At 44.2% G+C, this 19,163-nt stretch overlaps 1 protein-coding gene across 1 annotated transcript in view; it reads left to right on the forward strand.

Annotated features, from left to right (window-relative positions):
• LOC135056194 (bMERB domain-containing protein 1-like) overlaps positions 1-18,657 on the forward strand; it is a 60,509-nt gene extending 41,852 nt beyond the window's left edge. The window contains exons 3-6 of the mRNA XM_063961059.1: positions 10,592-10,665; positions 15,616-15,730; positions 17,508-17,581; positions 18,230-18,657. Of these exons, the coding sequence (XP_063817129.1) occupies positions 10,592-10,665; positions 15,616-15,730; positions 17,508-17,581; positions 18,230-18,354 (388 nt within the window). The 3' untranslated portion in view covers positions 18,355-18,657. The remainder of the gene's footprint in view (positions 1-10,591; positions 10,666-15,615; positions 15,731-17,507; positions 17,582-18,229) is intronic.
• Positions 18,658-19,163: the final 506 nt, after the last annotated feature.

The following is a 19,163-nucleotide window of genomic DNA, read 5'->3' on the forward strand; positions in this document are numbered from 1 at the left end:
CTTCGCTTTGTTGCCTTCATTATGCTTGCGGCATGCCTCTCTGCCGCCCCGTCCCTGTCTGACGATCTGCTGCCGCTGCCGCTGAAGAGCCGGGCAGCAGAGCAGCAAACACAGGCTACACTGACTGTGTGAGTCAGAGCTCCTTATAGCAGCTGCCCGCAGCACTACCTCTGTCCAACCCTGCTCCCTACGTGCCTGGATGGCACCCTCACAGCCCGTCATACTGTATACTATGTCAAGGTACTGCCTAAATGTGTGTATGGTGAGTTCTATGTGTGTATATATATATATATATATATATATATATATACATATACAAAAAATGTCCCTGGCACTCCGGACTTCCGTTCACCTTGCTCCGGTGCCCTCCCCTCAGATCTGCATCTGTGTATATGGTCCTTGTATGCCGCCCATACAAGGACCATATATATATATATGTGTGTGTATATATATGTATAAATTATAATATATATACTGTATATTTTATATATATATATATATATATATATATATACAGTATATGTGTGTGTATATATATGTGTATATATATATATATATATATATATATATAATTTTTTTACAGCGACTTTGTGCTTTATAAGGGGGGGCGGGGAGTCAAGGCAGGGTGGGGGGCCCCGGAGAAATTGGAGTACCGGGCCCCAAGATTTCTCTTGCCGGCCCTGCACACACACACACACACACACACACACACACACACACACACACACACACACACACACACACACACATATCTGCTCCTGCATAGCAAGCCTTAAGATTCTAACTATATGAAACTACTACAAAACCGTTGCAACTAGGCAGATCTATGTAGGGGTCCAACCACACACTATATAGATCTGCTCAGTCACTCCCAATGCTAATTATTTCTCTGACAATTACTTTGCAAGTGTCATATCCAGGATTAGAACCCACAACCTATTACACTGGAAGCAGACACCTTACTGATGGAGATATCTGCTCTTGTACAGGAAGTGTGAGAATTCTAACTATATGAAGTTACTTGTAATTGTCAGAGAAATAACTTCATATAGTTAGAATTGTCATGCTTCCTTTATAGGAGCATATAGCTTCATCAGTAAGTTGTCTGCTTCCAGTGTATCTATAATAAAGGGGGTGTGATTTGTAAGGTGTAGTGACTAGTGGGGAAGTCGGCTACGGAAGAGATAACGGCTGCTATCAATTAACTTAATTGATTAATGTCGCTGAACACATAGAACAGGAGGAGAGGTGCTCCCTTCAAAGCAGGAGCCCGGCGGCAGCTGACTCCGTTGCCTCCCAGAGTTCTGCCTCTGCAGTAGCAATATAACGTGTCAAATATATTACTTGTTCTTTCCATTCATTATATAGCCCTGCTTGTGAACAGTGTAAGCACAGTGCAACACAAATGGCCATCCGGTTGCTCTTTTCTAACTTTCCGTGCAATTAACTCCACTCAGACTGCACACAACTGTAAAAGTCCTAAGTATACCAAACGTGATAATGTATCCCTTTACATCAGGGGTGGGGAATCTTTTTTCTACCAAGGGCCATTTGGATATTTATAGAATCCTTCGGGGGTCATACAAAGATTATCAACTTAACAATTACCCTGCCCCCCAGTAGTTATGCCCCTTAGTGGTATTGAGTGCGGATGCCAAAGAATGGGTGTGGCCAATTAGAATGGGACATGATACACATATGCCCCCAATAGTGCAGTGCCAGATACACATATGCCAGTGCAGTGCCAATTACACAAATGCCCCACAGTGCCAGATACACAAATGCCCCCACAGTGCCAGATACAGAAATGCCCCAGCAGTGCCATATATGCCCCCATAGGGCCAAATACACAAATGCCCCCTCAGTGCCAGATACACAAATGCCCCCACAGTGCCAGATACACAAATGCCCCACAGTGCCAGATACACAAATGCCCCACAGTGCCAGATACACAAATGCCCCCACAGTGCCAGATACACAAATGCACCCACAGTGCCAGATACACAAATGCCCCACAGTGCCAGATACACAAATGCCCAACAGTGCCAGATACACAAATGCCCCAGCAGTGCCATATATGCCCCCATAGGGCCAAATACACAAATGCCCCCTCAGTGCCAGATACACAAATGCCCCCTCAGTGCCAGATACACAAATGCCCCCTCAGTGCCAGATACACAAATGCCCCCTCAGTGCCAGATACACAAATGCCCCCACAGTGCCACATACAAAAATGCCCCCAGCAGTGCCATATATGCCCCCAAAGTGCCAGATACACAAATACCCCCACAGTACCAGATACACAAATGCCCCACAGTGCCAGGTACACAAATGCCCCCAGCAGTGCCATATATGTTCCCAAAGTGCCAGATACACAAATGCCCCCACAGTGCCAAATTCACAAATGCCCCCACAGTGCCAGATACACAAATGCCCCCCTTCCCCCACTGTGCTGCTTACCGCTGTCAGGGGTCAGGGCAGGAAGGAGAGCGCGGCTATGTCGGGCGACGGTGGCGGCGTGTAGGACTTCAAAACAGCCGCCGGTTTGTGAGCCAATCAGAGCTCCTGATTGGCTGCCGGTTTGCGAGCTCTGATTGGCTCACGAACCGGCAGCTGGTTTGAGATTTTACCCGCGTCTGCTGCCGGACATAGCCGCGTTCTCCTCCCTGCCCTGACAGCTGAGACACGCCGCCTCCGAACTGAGGGGCAGCGTGTCTCGCTGACACAGACAGCAGCAGGCCGGAAGAGACGGCTTTGCGGGCCGGAGGTTCCCCACCCCTGCTTTACATGCTAAAAATTGCATAACAAAATTAGGGGCTGCAGTACTTGCTTGGTAAGAAATCACTGCAGAGTAATAGGTATGGACAATGGCCCTCATTCCGAGTTGATCGGTCGCAAGGCGAATTTAGCAGAGTTACACACGCTAAGCCGCCGCCTACTGGGAGTGTATCTTAGCATCTTAAAATTGCGACCGATGTATTCGCAATATTGCGAGCACAAACTACTTAGCAGTTTTAGAGTAGCTCCAGACTTACTCTGCCTGTGCGATCAGTTCAGTGCTTGTCGTTCCTGGTTTGACGTCACAAACACACCCAGCGTTCGCCCAACCACTCCCCCGTTTCTCCGGCCACTCCTGCGTTTTTTCCGGAAACTGTAGCGTTTTCAGCCACACGCCCATAAAACGCCGTGTTTCCGCCCAGTAACACCCATTTCCTGTCAATCACATTACGATCGCCGGAGCGATGAGAAAGCCGTGAGTAAAAATACTTTCTTCATAGCAAAGATACTTGGCGCAGTCGCAGTGCGAATATTGCGCATGCGCACTAAGCGGAATTTCACTGCGATGCGATGAAAAATACCGAGCGAACGACTCGGAATGAGGGCCAATATTTTCCTGCAAAATAAAAGCCCTATAGTATGTACTTGAACACAATCTAAAATTTTCTATAGTAGACTTGAAAGGACTGTTCAACAACCCCCTCTCATTTTTACCTCCACTCTATTCAAGCACATAAAAATAAAATGCAAATACAGATTCTTTTATGAAAAGCTACCTGTAAAATCCAGCTTTCTTCTGTTTTGTAAAGGTGGATTAGTGGTAGAACAAGTACCACAAAAAAGTTCTTGGTGGTGGCTAGAAAAATGATACACATACATGTATACATTTCTGCAATTTCGCTAAATAAAAACTTTTTGGCTATTTTGGGTAGCCTCTCATTGCCGTGTGAGAAGAATTAAGCAAGCTAATGCTATTTTCAAAAAAATAAAACCAAGATATAATGTGTGTGGGTACCACACGAATAATTTATATAATAAGAAAAAGTGTTTGTGTGTCCTTTATGCACGGCCAGAGGTTTGTACCTAGCTCCACCAAATTTGGCATGATTGTGTAGTTTGACCTGGATTAGGTTTTTTTGCCTAAATTTGAACTGTGTCAGGGCCATGGAGGTCTACAAGACACATGCTGATATGTACCAGAGGGGACAGGCAGAGCTCCAATGGAAGAGCAGTGAGTCGGAGGATCAACTGCACTGCACTGTCCATTACTAGCTATGGTCTCCAATGTTGGTCTACAGAGATTTCTGCTTCTTAATGATTTCTGTTCTGCAGCGGTTTTGGAAGCTATACTGATTTCTGCTCTGTATGTCAGTCTGTTTCCGATATACTCCATTCCAAACAGTCAGAGAATACGCCTGCATGCACTGTCATTTACCCCCAATTTGCATTGTTATCCAGGTGTGAATGACTTCTGTGTTTCTTCTCAAAGTTTTCCCCCTTTAGTTGACTTTTTTTCACATCTCAGCCTTAAAAAGTATGATCCTTTTCAGGACCATTCACTGTTAAAGCACAATCACAGACTAAGTGTCAGAAAAGCGATGCCACCCCAAAAAAAAACCCCACTCTGGGTCACAGCTCCTCAGTTGCTAAAAGTAAAACCATGGCAAGACATGAGGAGACTTCAAAGGTAGCACAAGCTTGTTTGGCAACTCAACAAGAGAGACAAGCAGCCACTCGAGAGAGAGAATCACTCAATGTAAGATGAGCTCGCCAAACTGCTAACACTGCTAGACATGGCCATGGAGACTGCAAGACAAACACGTTAGATAGCCAATGCTGTACAAACTGCGGCCTTGAGCCATGGAGACTCCGGCAGCAACACAAATTCGACAATCTGCTAATGCTGCAAAAAACTGCAGTTCTCAGATTTAAACCATGGCAAGACTTTAAACATGCTGCATTTCACTATGATGCAAATATCCAATATGAGATTCACCGTAAGGTAAATATTGGGACCATGGGGGTCATTCCAAGTTGATCGATTGCTAACAGTTTTTAGGAGCCGTGCAAACGCTATGCCGCCGCCCACTGGGAGTGTATTTTAGCTTAGCAGAAGTGCGAACGGTTGTATCGCAGAGCGCATGCAAAAAATGTTTGTGTCATTTCAGAGTAGCTCAAAACCTACTCAGCGCTTGCGATCGCTTCAGCCTATTCAGTTCCGGATTTGACGTCACACACCCGCCCAGCGTTCGCCCAGCCATGCCTGTGTTTTCCCTGGCACACCTGCGTTTTCACGACCACTCCCTGAAAACGGTCAGTTGCCACCCAGAAACGCCCACTTCATGTCAATCACTCTGCGGCAGGCAGTGCGACTGAAATGCATCGCTATACCCTGTGCAAAACTGCATCATTAATTGTGCCCGTACGTCGCGCGTGCGCATTGTGCCGCATGCGCAGAACTGCCGTTCTTTAGCCTGATTGCTGCGCTGCGAACAAATGCAGCTAGCGATCAACTCGGAATGACCCCCCATGTCCAAGCAATGCATGCACTTCAGTGCTAAGACATGGGGCAGAGAAGCACCTGGTATGTGTTGTAGTGTGGGCAGAGCCGGCCCTAGGCATAGGCAAACTAGGCAAATGCCTAGGGCATTTGGTATGCCTAGGGGCATCAGCAGCTTCTGCTGCTTAAAATGATATACAGCATGCCTATATTCTGTGTGTAGCATTTCATATGCAGATACAGCCACAATCTCACACAGTATATAGGCATGCTGGTTATCATCTTAATCAGCAGAAGCTGCTTGTGCACCTAGCCACATAGCAATATAAATATGAGGACACATCTGTATCCAAGCAGAGGAAGAGATCACAGTGTTGGCCGCCGTGTGAGTGCTGTGTGTGAATGGGTTGGTTGTGCATTAGTGTTCAGTATATGTGTAAGGGGCATTATGTGTGTCATTATGTGTATAAGGGCATTAATAATGGGCAGCATATGTGTAAGGGACATTATGTGTATAAGAGCATTAATAAAGGTTATCATAATGTGTAAGGTGCATTATGTTTATAAAGACATTAATAATGTGTGTCATGTGTAAGGGGCATTACTGTGCGGTATTATGTGTATAAAGGCATTACTAATGTGTGGCATTATGTGTATAAGGTGCTCTACTGTGTGGCATAATGTGTAGAAAGGTCACTACTGTGTGGTCTAATGTGAATAAAGAGCAATATGGTGTGGTGTAATGTGAATAAGGGGCACTACTGTGAGGAGTAATGTACAGTATATAAGGTAAAGTGGTACTACTGTGTGAATTAGGGGCACTATCGCATGATAAAATGTGAATAAAGTTGCACTACTGTGTGGCATAATTTGAATTGGGGGTACTATTGTATGGCCATGCCCTTTGCCAGCAAAAACACACCCCTTTTTGGGCTGTGCACCGAATGTTCCTATTTAAAATATAGGGGGTAGGAACCCCAAATGCTATGGGTGAGGGATGATGATGCTGGCAAAGGGGTGGTCTTCTGTATGCCGGCGGTCGGGCTCCCGGCGCTCAGTATACCGGCGCCGGGAGCCCGACAGCCGGCATACCGACACTTATTTTCCCTCGTGGGGGTCCACGACCCCCATAGAGGGAGAATAAAATAGTGTGGCGCGCTACCGTGCCCGTAGCGTGGCGAGCGCAGCGAGCCCGCAAGGGGCTCATTTGCGCTCGCCACGCTGTCGGTAAGCCGGCGGTCGGGCTCCCGGTGCCGGGATGCTGGTCGCCGGGAGCCCGACCGCCGGCCAGCCGTAGTGAACCCCTGGCAAAGGGGTGCACTGTCAGAGGCGGAACTAGCGGTGGTGCTAGGGGGCACCAGTCAAAATCTTGCCTAGGGCATCATATTGGTTAGGTCCGGCTCTGAGTGGTGGCAAGGTAAAACTCCCACCACTCTTGGACCCACCTGAGCCACTTAAGTCTCTAGTTTTTGGAACATACAATACAATAAATCAAAAGTGTTTTGCTCAGGCATTTGAAATTATAACTCTACTCTCCAAATGACATCCTTTGGAGCAACAGGTCCAGTGGATAATTCAACATGTATGGAAAATGTAAATTTCAGGCTCAAGTCTACCATCGAGTAGGATCACTGCTGCCACTTCCCAATGAGTATCATAATTTCCTTCAAATTTACTTAATTGGAGATGGGAACCAGGAAGCAAAAAGATGACTGAAAATATTCCTTCCATTGATTTCCACATAGTCTTTCAGTTGCAGGAAATGATGCATGCTACCAATAACTACAACAAGACCTTTGAGTGCCTTAGAAAACATGCCATCAGATGATCTTACAGCAGGGGCAGGTGGACTTTTGGAGTTGGCGATCTACTTTAAAAGCTGAAAATCTACCCAGGTGGGACCAAAAAGGGGGCGTGACTTTAATGTACTTGGTGTAGAGACTGTCTCACCCAAAATCACACATTGCCCCACACTGGAAAAAAAACCTTAAAACTCATTGCTCCACACAGTAAAAACCTCAAACACATTGCCCCACACAAGACAGGCTGTTTTCACGGCACCCACCGGCTGCTTCCCGATGGGCAGCCTGCATACAACAGCTCCCGCTGGCTGCACACCGTACGCCGCTGGTGGCAGGATCCAACTAGCTACTCACATCAGTGTTCCCAGTAGTGCAGTGCAGTCATGACATCCCCCTGCACCCATGTTGCATTACTGGGAACGCCGAGGCCTCTGAAGCCGGAGACTTATTACAGGGGGCACTTCTTCGGAAGTTGGTCGCAATCTACTGGCGGGAGCTATAAGAGCTACCAGTAGATTGTGATTAACCTTTTGGCTGGTACTTTATCACAGTGAAATTATCACTTTTCTAAGCTTAGTACATCCCGCCCTAATTGAGGAAACTAACAGAGCATATGATGCACTACAATATTCATTGCTTTTTTGGCAGGAAGAAGAGGGATACAATTTTGCAGGTCATAGAGGGTCACAAGGTTACATCAATGCAATTCTATGCCTATAGGTTAATGACAAGATCAGCACGTTTTAACCATCTGTATCAATGTGGACCACTTTTCCATCAGTTTGTGTACAATGTAAATAAACTGAATGCTGCAGATATACTGTAAAGTTCATTCTTCAACCCGAGCAACAGCGGGTATCCCAGCTAGTTACTAAAATTGATGTTAGAATATGACCAGCCAAAAATAGGCTCAGCAGCAAAGGGCTCATATAATTTCACAACAAATCAGAGTAAATATAAACTGCACATTTTATTGTAACCTAAACTATGTGGAAATCTATTTAAAATGTATTTATCAACTATATATCATACATCACTTCAGTCTTCAGCAGCTGCTGGTGACTTTATCAATGAAAACTGAATATATGATATGTCAATGTAATTCTTTCAGATGTTTGTGCCTCAGGGCTTAATAATGGGATGGAAGGGGTTAAACAGGCATCTTTCATCCTGTTAGAAGCTCAGGAACGCAGGTGTGAGTCACTGCAAGATGAGTCACTGTTCGCCCATCGCTGGAGGTAGCCTAGCAACAGGCGAGATGCAGAGCAACGAGGGCCTGACCAGCTTTATTAACACGCTACTAACTAGTCCAGTTTTATGGCGGCACGTGTTAGGGTATAAATTGAAAATGTCCTAGAGACAGCTCTGCAGATGATCTGTGTTCCAGGTGTAGGCATGTTTTTTTCAGACAAATTATAATAAATCCTTATTGGCAAGTGCACAGTCTTTCACTGTACTGCAGATGAAACCGGTTATTATTAAGCACTCTATCACAATAGAAAGCAGCAAGGGAGATATGTACTAACAAGCCACAAAGGTATAAGCTGCTTGTTCAAAACAGTGTGCTTAAATCCCAGAGAGTGTATTGAGGTGACACTTTTACTGCGACAAATTTTTTTTTTGCACCAGTGGTTTTAGACTAATATAAACCTATGGCCTGATTAGGAGGTGGATGCAAATGTCGCTGCTGCTGCATCTTTGTATACAGTGACTGTGCGAAAATATGCAAAAGCCGCAAGAAGTTTCTTATGTACAGTAAATAGATGCCCACTGCTTTTTGCCACTTATCACAGCAATAAGAAAATATAGATGGGCAGGATGTACCGAAGATCATATCTAGTGACAGCGCAGCCCATCCCTGCGATTTGGAAAGGAAAGTGATCGCTAAAACTATCACTTTACTGTTAGTTTCTGGACATCGGAGCGCTATTGTGCATGAAGGATCATGAAGCGGGGAAGAATCTGGAGGATCCCTCTCCTTGTACTTTTTGTGTAATGTAGACATTGGCCAGGGCCAAGCTTGATAAATTTGACAGCTTATAGTAGCTTTGTTTTCGGAAAAGGAGGAATTGCTGCAGATATTGCCAATATCTGCTGTGGTCCCTCCAAGTTAACTGCTGGGAATCCCTAAAATTTGCGGGTACACCTGAAAACGTCTGGTTTTAGGAGATATCCTGCAAGTACTCTATGATAAATATGCCCCATGGTCCTTAAGTTGTATTTTATTTTAATGTGGCAAGGACGTGAATGAGGCAAAGAACCTTTGGCACCCAGATGGCCTGTCTCTCTAGATCAGAGAAGGGAGTTGTCAAATAGAAAAGTGCTTTCACCTGTTTGCAGAGGAGGGACCTATGGCTCTTCCAGGATGTGAATATTAAGGTTTAAAGATATTTTGGTATTGTTCAACTTTATTGTGAAACTGGTTCGGTTCCGAGAGATTTGCTGCAGTCGCTCACCATGCAAGGGGACGCAGTGCACTAATTGGGGTTCCCGGTCACTTGATGAAGAAAACAACACCAAAAAACATAAAAACCGCATGTCAACCCTTTTTCATGTCGATCTTGTTGATGTTAACCTAATGGGCATATCAACCTATTTCTAGTGTCAAGCTACCCACTGTCCACCAATGGGTGTCGACCTAATTGCTGTCGACCCTGAGTCCCATACCCTTGGGAAATATCCCACAAATATTTAATAATAGTTAGGCCCCTTATTCTATAAAATCATAGAGGTATCACACATAAGACATACTGTATACTTTTCCTATGTATGCTGTGATTTATACTCAATAAGGTTCCACCTACTACATACGATTTTCCCCTAACGTTTACAAGGCTGATCCCTAGATTTAAAAACTACTCTACATTGTGTAAAGAGACTTATTCCTGTCAGAAATCTGGTATGTGGACTGCTGTCAAAGCCGGATTGGGAGGGGAGGGGGAGGGGGGGGGGGGGGGTTGGGGGGGGGGGGCAGTTTTAGTTGGACCCCGGTTGAGGCAGTTTTTCCACAGCTCTGAAGCTGTTCTAATGCTGGAGATTACAGAATCAGTCCCCGCACTGACGGAGAAGAGGGGAGGAAGATGCCGTACACACTGCCGCCAGAGATGTTGGGGACATTTATGGCTATTGGTGCACAGACAAAAGTTTACTATAAGTATAAAAAGTTTACTATAACTATAAAATTAGTAATATGTTGCTTTGGGCTCAGTACATAATTCTTATGTACGAGACCTTCTATATGCACCCAAAAGTGGTGATAATAATCACATATTATTCATGAATAGGCCAAACACTTCAATACATAGAACAGGCACCATCCACTACATTTAACAAATGGGAGTTGTAATCTGATGGGTAATTGTAAAGAAAATAATGTTTCATGGTTGTAAGCTAACAAGGACAAATTGTATAAAATGAGGACTAATGTACTGTATGCATAGGTATTTATGTAGTCAAATTAAAGACCCCACTTTAATGTTTCTGTATTACTGTCTCTTATGCCTGTGCTCAGGATGGATGATTTTCAACTGTGCCAAGAAATTACACGTCTAAAGAAAGAGCTTCAGAATTTGGTCTCTAAATCAGGTAAGGATAGGATGAATAATAATGCGGTAACTATAGTAAATACCAGATAGATAGGCAAACTGTGGCTCTCCTGTGGATTTATAAGTCCTACATAACTTGCCAGGCTTTGGAGCTAGAAAGCGGGGTACAGGTAGGCTGATGCCCTCACAGAAGTAGGACCAGAAACAAACTGTCTTTCTTCCCTTGCTAGAAATATACAATTTATTATGCTAGAAATATCCGCTATGTTGTTACTGATAGAACGGTTGTTGTTGTTATTATTATTATTATCCTTTATTTATATGGCGCCACAAGGGTTCCGCAGCACCCAATTACAGAGTACATAAATAATCAAACAGGAAGACAGCAACTTACAGTTGATGACAGTATAGGACAAGTACAGGGTAAATAAACATAGTTACATCAGCAGATGACACTGGAATAAGTATCAGGTGGCAGAAGACTGCTGGATGTGGTACAGTTGAAGATTATTAAAGTAAGACAAAGGATAAGCACATGAGGGAAGAGGGCCCTGCTCGTGAGAGCTTACAATCTATAGGGGAGGGGTAGACAGACAGGAGTGACACAGATGGGGTACAAAGAACGTGGAACAGAGGGTTAGGATGAGATTTGGCTGGGTTTGGTAAAGAAGTGGGTCTCGAGAGCCCGTTTGAAGTTTTGTAGAGAGGTGGATAGTCTGAGGGGGAGAGGTAGGGAATTCCAGAGAACTGGAGCAGCACGTGAAAAATCTTGGAGGTAGGAGGACGGGTGGGTGTGTAGAGGGAGTGTAAAGGGAGATAAGATCAGAGAAGTAGAATGGAGAGGAGTGCGTGAGGGCTTTGTAAACGAGTGTGAGAAGCTTGAAATGGATTCTGAAAGGGAAGGGGAGCCAGTGAAGAGAGGAGAGGTGGACGTAGTGCGTTTGGTGAGGAAGATGAGCCGGGCAGCAGCATTGAGGATAGATTGGAATGGAGAGAGGTATTTGTCAGGAATGCCAGTCAGGAGGAGATTACAGTAGTCCAGTCTGGAGATGACCAGTGAGTGGATAAGAGTCTTAGTAGCATCCTGGGTCTGGAAATATTTTTTAGATGAAAACGGCAGGTTTGTGTGAGGTGTTGAATGTGTGGTTTGAAGGAGAGGGAGGAGTCGAGGATTACTCCAAGTCAGCGCACTTGGGGGCTAGAGGAGATTGTAGTGCCATCAATAGATAGTGAGATTATAGGAGGTGAGGTTATGTGGGAGGGAGGGAAGATGATCAGCTCGGTCTTAGACATGTTAAGTTTAAGAAAGCCCTGGGACATCCAGGAAGAGGTAGCAGAGAGAGACAGTTGGAGGTACGAGTGAGGAGAGCAGGGGAGAGGTCTGGAGAGGAAAGATAGATTTGGGTGTCATCAGCATAGAGATGATATTGGAAACCAAAAGAACTAATGAGCTTACCTAGTGAGGATGTATAGAGAGAGAAGAGAAGAGGACCAAGGACAGAACCTTGGGGTACACCTACAGTTAGTGGAAGTGAGGGGGAGGTAGTATCATGAGAGGAGAAAGAGAAGGAACAAACAGAGAGGTAGGAAGACAGCCAAGAGAGGGCAGTGTCACGCAGACCAATGGAGTGAAGGATTTGCAGTAGGAGAGGATGGTCCACAGTGTCAAAAGCAGCAGAGAGATCAAGTAGAATAAGTAGAGAGTAGTGTCCCTTAGATTTAGCAGCATGGAGGTCATTGCATACTTTTGTAAGGGCAGTTTCAGTGGAGTGGAGAGGACGGAAGCCAGACTGGAATGGGTCAAGTAGTGAGTGTGAGGAAAGAAAGGAAGTAAGGCGGTTGTAGACAATACGCTCAAGGAGTTTGGAGGCAAAAGGGAGGAGAGAGATGGGTCGGTAGTTGGAGAGAGTGTTTGGATCAAGGGTAGGTTTTTTAAGAATAGGAGAGATGAGTGCATGCTTGAAGGCAGAGGGGACAGTGCCTGATGAGAGGGAGAGATTGAGAAGGTGGGAAAGATGGGAACAAGCAGAGGGAGAGAGGTAGCGGAGGAGGCGGGAGGGGATAGGGTCAAGTGGGGAGGTGGGGAGGGGACAGGAACGAATGAGGGCCATGACTTCCTCTCCAGATGCATGGGAGAAAGATGTCAGAGTTGGTGGGAGGGATGGGGAGGCGTCGTAAGGGATGAGAGAAAGCTGATTACTGATGGTCTGGTGTGATGGTCTTACGTGTGGAGTCAATTTTGGATGTGAAGTAAGTGGCAAAGTCAAGAGCAGAGAGTGAGGAAGGGAGACGAGGTGGAGGTGGGCAGAGGAGTTGAGAGTGGCAAAGAGGCGCCGGGGGTTGGAAGACTGGGAGGAGATGAGGTTCTTGAAGTATGACTGTTTAGCAAGAGAAAGGGCAGCACTGAAGGATGAGAGCAGAAGTTTGAAATGGAGGAAGTCTGCCTTAGAGCGTGATTTCCTCCAGTGTCGCTCAGCAGTACATGAGCATTTTTGCAGATATCTGGTGCATTTGGTGTGCCAGGGTTGAGGTGTTAATTTGCAAGGGTGAATAGTGGTTGGTGGAGCAACAGAGTCAAGAGCAGAAGTAAGGGATGCATTGTATGTGGAAGTGGCTTGTTCAGGGCATGAGAGAGAGAGAATAGGAGAGAGAAGTGAGTCAAACAGGGAGGAAAGGAATGTGGTGTCAATAGCCTCAATGTTACGCTTAGTGATGGTAGCCTTGGGAGGTAGAGTTGGGGAAGTAGAGAGAGATAGGTTAAAGGAGAGCAGGTGGTGGTCAGAGAGGGGAAATGGGGAATTGGAAAAATCAGAAATATCACAGCGGTGAGTGAAGACCAGATCCAGTGAGCTCCCATTCACATGGGAGGGTGAGGAGGTCCACTGGGAGAGACCAAGTGAAGAGGTGAGGTTAAGGAGTTTAGAGGCAGGGGATTGTGTGGGGATGTCAATAGGGATGTTGAAATCACCTGGGATAATGGAGGGAATGTCAGAAGAGAGGAAAGAGCAAAGTTGACGATTAATTTGGAAGAGACGCCAGGGGGGCGGCAAATGACAGCTACTCTAAGATGGACTGGTTGGAAGAGGACCTCAAATGTAGAGAATGTAAGGGATGGTTCTGGTGGTATGAGTTGGTAGGAGTAACTAGAAGGTAAAAAGACCCCCAACACCACCCCCATGGCGACCCCCCAGGTCGGGGTGTGTGTGTGAATGTGAGGACCCCAGCAGATAGAGCAGCAGGAGAAGTAGTGTCAGAGGGAGTAATCCAAGTTTCAGTAATGGCTAGTAGGTGTAGGGAGTTGGAAATGAAAAGGTCATGAGTGGGGACCAGTTTGTTACAAACAGATCTGGCATTCCAGAGGGCACAGGATAGGGGGTATGAGTTTGTGGGAGAGATGTGAATAAGATTATCAGGGTTGCTGTAGTGATGAGGAGAGATTAACTTTGAGGGCAGGGATGATGATAGAGTGGTGATGATGCGGGTGCCTGAGCTAGGAGGGGAAACTGCAGGAGGTGGGCAGGGAGGGAGGTCAGTGTGATGTGGATGGGGGTGTGGGGAGGCGACAGGGAAGGCAGGGATGGAGCAGGACCATAGGGCAGACATGAGCGAAAGTGGGGTAACAGGAAAGGAGTGGATAGAATACAGAGAGATGGAGGGGAGACAGAGGAGGGGAGGGAGGAGGAGATGTAGGAGACTAGGGGGGGAAGGATAAAGACTCATGATTAGGTAGACACTGAGTGATGTGGGGAGTATAAGAAAGCCTTGAAATAGTATTTAGTAGGTAAATAGGTTGAGGGAACGTGGAAGTAAGAGTGGAGGCTGTAAGGGATTCAGAGCCGAAGAATTGCAGAAATGCAGATGAGAAAAGCAGTGTCGGCTCAATGGGTGTAGATTTAGTATGAAATTAATCAGAAGTGTAGATAAAGTGGGAGTTGAAATGTATTTGGACCGTAAGAAATGAAGATTGTGAGGTTTAAGAAGCAATGGTAATTGTTAGATTTATTAAGTGTTTGTAGGTAAGATTGCATTGGTGCAGCTGTGCAATAAAATCAAAGTTACAATAATACAGATACAAGCATTTGTTGTGAAATGGATGGTTTATGAAATGTCCAAGTAAGGTAGTTCCGTGCTATTTAATCAGATGCAACAATCAGGAGGTGAGTGATCTGAAGAGTAAGTAACTCACATTTGTTATTAGTTCCTCTGGTTTCTTTGTTTTGGTAGATTGGTGTGCTTCTGTATTCCTTCTTTTTCACTATGAATGAACGCTGATGGAACGCTGCTGTTATGTGTCAATTTTATCACGCTTCGAAAATAAATGCACAGCCTACACCATTGGACTTAAGTAGAGGACTACTACAAGTGAAACCAATAATTGAAATCTGTAACCACACCCCACCCCCTCAAATGCCAGGCAATAAATCACCTTAAAAAAACAATCAGGCATTCCACAAAGATTAAACTGGGTCTATATCATTCAAAACTAAAGAAAGTACTTCAGAATCACATACTATGCAATAATGTTTCAATTTGCATTACCTAGCAGAATTAGCTTTGCATATACAGATATAGTGCAGCAGAATATGTTGGTGGGAGTAGTTACCTAGCAGAATTAGCTTTGCATATACAGATATAGTGCAGCAGAATATGTTGGTGGGAGTAGTTACCTAGCAGATTTAGCTTTGCATATACAGATATAGTGCAGCAGAATATGTTGGTGGGAGTAGTTACCTAGCAGAATTAGCTTTGCATATACAGATATAGTGCAGCAGAATATGTTGGTGGGAGTAGTTGTTAGAGAATGGACTAAAATAAACTTTTTTTTCTCTGTGTTGTATATGGTTGAAGGAAAGGGAGATATAGTTTCTAGATGCAGGTAAATGAAGTTACAGATCCAGTACTGAATACACACACGAGTCACTTTAGGAAATAAAGGAGGAGTGAGAGGAAATGGAAAATATTGTAAAAATTAAATTTTACTATATTGTAGAGAAGGAGAAGACTCGGGAAGATCGGCAGAAAGAAGAGGAGCTCCTGCATCGTATCCACAAACTGGTGGAGACTCGAGATTTCTTAGTGGACGATGTTGAGTTTGAGCGGTTACGGTAAATTACTTTATAAATTATTGGCTTTTAAATGGGCTCTACAACAAAATACATTTGGCAGACAGAAGGACCTTGCAATGTGCTATAACTGATAGCGACCGATTAATCATGTTACTGTATTACTGTCATTCTTCAGTTCAGAAAATTAAAGCAAAGATGTTATTAGTTGCTATGAGTTACATTTTCCTTTGTTCTCATTTCCCCAAGTTATTGAATAAAATGCATAATTAAAGTTAAAGATAAACAAAAGGTTGAAGACTGATCTGTGAACTGAGGTGAATATTTTGATTAGGAATGTTGCATGATTTTTTCTATGGAAGGGTGCTTTACACATTCTGCATGGAATACCTTACTTGCCACGTCAACCAACCAACAGATCAGAAATGACACCATTGTTTATAGACTAAAAATTCAGCTAACCTTAGGAATACAGTGTGGAATGATAAATCAGACCGTTGTATTGCTGGAACTTTAGCGTCTCTTTGGAGAGGCCTGCAGGGCCACCAAGAGCTTTGGGGAAAGGGAGCATGGGCAAATCTGGCAGGTGTAGCCAATCCCCCTAAAAAAACTGTCCTCAGCAGCTGACCTGGGTCCATACAACAAGCCAGAGCGTGAGCAATTAGTACCTCTTCCTCCACCAACACAACAACACACTCTTGTCACCCCTGGAAGACTGCAGTGAAATGCTGCAGAACTTCACTCTAGATCCATTATATGTTTGACACCTACCTGCAAAAACCTGTTTATGTACTCATCTCCAGCCCAAGTTCTGTAAGATGTCCTGCTGGTAGTTTGTGATTGTTGCCAACAGCAACATTTAAGTGTATAATTATTTCAGCTGGCAGGCAATAGAAGAATTAAAAACCTTCAGATTATTACTGTGTTCAGCAGTGGGAGTGTTGAGTGGAGAAAGATTGGCTGGTGCCCTTCTTCCTCCAAGCCAGAACTATTCTTTGGAACAGATTGGGCCTCTCTGGAGGCTATATTACAACATGCCAAAACTGTATAGGATCGCGAGCTGCCCTTATATTTAACATATCAGCATATATTCCCAGATACCAGCATATTAGGAACAAACAAATGTAAATATTACTATAGTACCTTTTTAGGAGGGTGCAGTCATTTTCTGAGTTGTTCTTGCAATGTCTCATTCTCTACTGTTTATATCACTTTCCTCTGCCTGTTCTAGCAAGGATTGTATTAACATTTTTCTTTTTGCACAAATGCACCTGTTTGTATGGGGAAGCATATGGATTTGCAGAATGAGATGGAGCTCTGGGTGCATGCGGAGAGTGCTTTTGCTGTTTGTAGGCTAGCCACCTGAATGTTCCCATATTCAAGATTTCATTTTGCAGGATTAGATTATTTTAATGAGAATTATGGGGTGTTAAAGATACATTTAGAAGTATGTTCACAGGATTTAAATTCGTACTCAAGGGGTGTTGGTAATCTGTGGTTATCCAACACTTTCCATGGGACACATTATGCACCTTTCAGTTGAACATCTGCAGGAAAGTTCATTTGTAGGCACATTTAGATCACGGTTATCATAAACATCATTCAAACATAAAAAAGTGACAGGTTCCTTACAGTGGGATGTGAATTTACACCTATGAGAGCACTAGACTGACAATCCCAGGATCCAGTTCTGCTTCAGCACCCCAGTGACATAGCGACAATCATTTTTTAAAGTTATCGGTTATGCTGATAATTAGGCACATTTGTGTAAGCTCTTTAGTACTTTGCTTAGTTTCCTTTTATGTCTCTTCTTCATTAGGGAGAGAGAGGAGGACAAAGAAATGGCGGAGTTTCTACAGAGTAAGCTTTCCAAAAGTTATCTGAAGAAAGCAGGTAAGACGTTGGTGACTAATGGTGACTTGACAAAAAGGCACTGGACATGCAGATAGCCATAAAGTACTTTATATAGAACTTTTCCCATTTCCATTGGCCCATTAGATTTCTACTTAAAGGTGACCGGTCACCTACACATGGCAGAGGCAGGGATTACTTGGATTGAAGCAATATTTATTAAAATTCCCCCTGTCAGTTCTCTAGGAATCTTCCTGCATCAGTATAGAGCCTCACATTGCTACACTGTGCTGTTGGAGGACCTTGCTTTCTACTTACTTCTCACATTGTGACACAACCCGTGTTACATGTAGGCCTGCCCTCACTAATACAATCACAAGTTTATAGGTCGCTGCATCCCACAAAAACAGTAAAATCTACAGAAAAAAATGAGCTGCTGTGAACATTGTAATTATTTTATAGGCTACACGTTGTGATAATCCTACCCACTTCAAATCCAGGGACAAGAGTTAAATACAAAAAATTGCTTCCACCACAGCCAAATGTACCTTAAACATCTATTTTGCTCCCAGTAGGCATTTACGCCTGTAATGAGTAGCTTAAACTCAGATGGTGACGTTTATTAATGAAAAAGTTACAAATTTGTTGATAGAAATATTTATTTAATCATAAATGACTATTCCCTCTCAGTCCACAGAAAGGAAAAGCTGTCTGCTTTAACCTCCCGTTCCCAGCAAACCACCAACCCTTACGTCACAAAAACCGGATTAACGCTCCTAAAAGAGTGCTGTGGATTCACCTGCTCCATTATGTAACGCTGTCATGTTACTCTCCACTAAAGATTCAAGCTGAGCCTTGTTCTGATTGGCTGGAACACTAAAGGTTACCTGAGAGCCAGTGACCATGTTTTTCGCCTTTCTATACATATGTGTTAAACTATTTTGCAGATGGGACCTGCATAGATTTTTACACTTTATGCTAGGCATTGAGAGACCCTGGCGGCAGTTATGTGTATATCCTAAGTTGATTTGATTTAAGTAAAGGGTCTTTAATCTGGCAGTATAATGGGGGTAATTCTGAGTTGATCGCAGCAGCAAATATGTTAGCAAATGGGCAAAACCATGGGGGTAATTCCAAGTTGATCGCAGCAGGATTTTTGATAGCAATTGGGCAAAACCATGTGCACTGCAGGGGAGGCAGATATAACATGTGCAGAAAGAGTTAGATTTGGGTGGGTTATTTTATTTCTGTGCAGGGTAAATACTGGCTGCTTTATTTTTACACTGCAAATTAGATTGCAGATTGAACACACCCCACCCAAATCTAACTCTCTCTGCACATGTTATATCTTCCTCCACTGCAATGCACATGGTTTTGCCCAATTGCTAACAAAAATCCTGCTGCGATCAACTTGGAATTACCCCCCATGTTCACTGCCGGTGGGGCAGATATAACATTTGCAGAGAGAGTTAGATTTGGGTGGGGTGTGTTCAATCTGAAATCTAACTTGCAGTGTAAAAATCAAGCAGCCAGTATTTACCCTGCACAGAAACAAAATAACCCACCCAAATCTAACTCTCTCTGCACATGTTATATCTGCCACACCTGCAGTGCACATGGTTTT

This window comes from Pseudophryne corroboree, chromosome 3, assembly GCF_028390025.1.
Source record: "Pseudophryne corroboree isolate aPseCor3 chromosome 3, aPseCor3.hap2, whole genome shotgun sequence".
NCBI classification, from domain to species: domain Eukaryota; kingdom Metazoa; phylum Chordata; class Amphibia; order Anura; family Myobatrachidae; genus Pseudophryne; species Pseudophryne corroboree.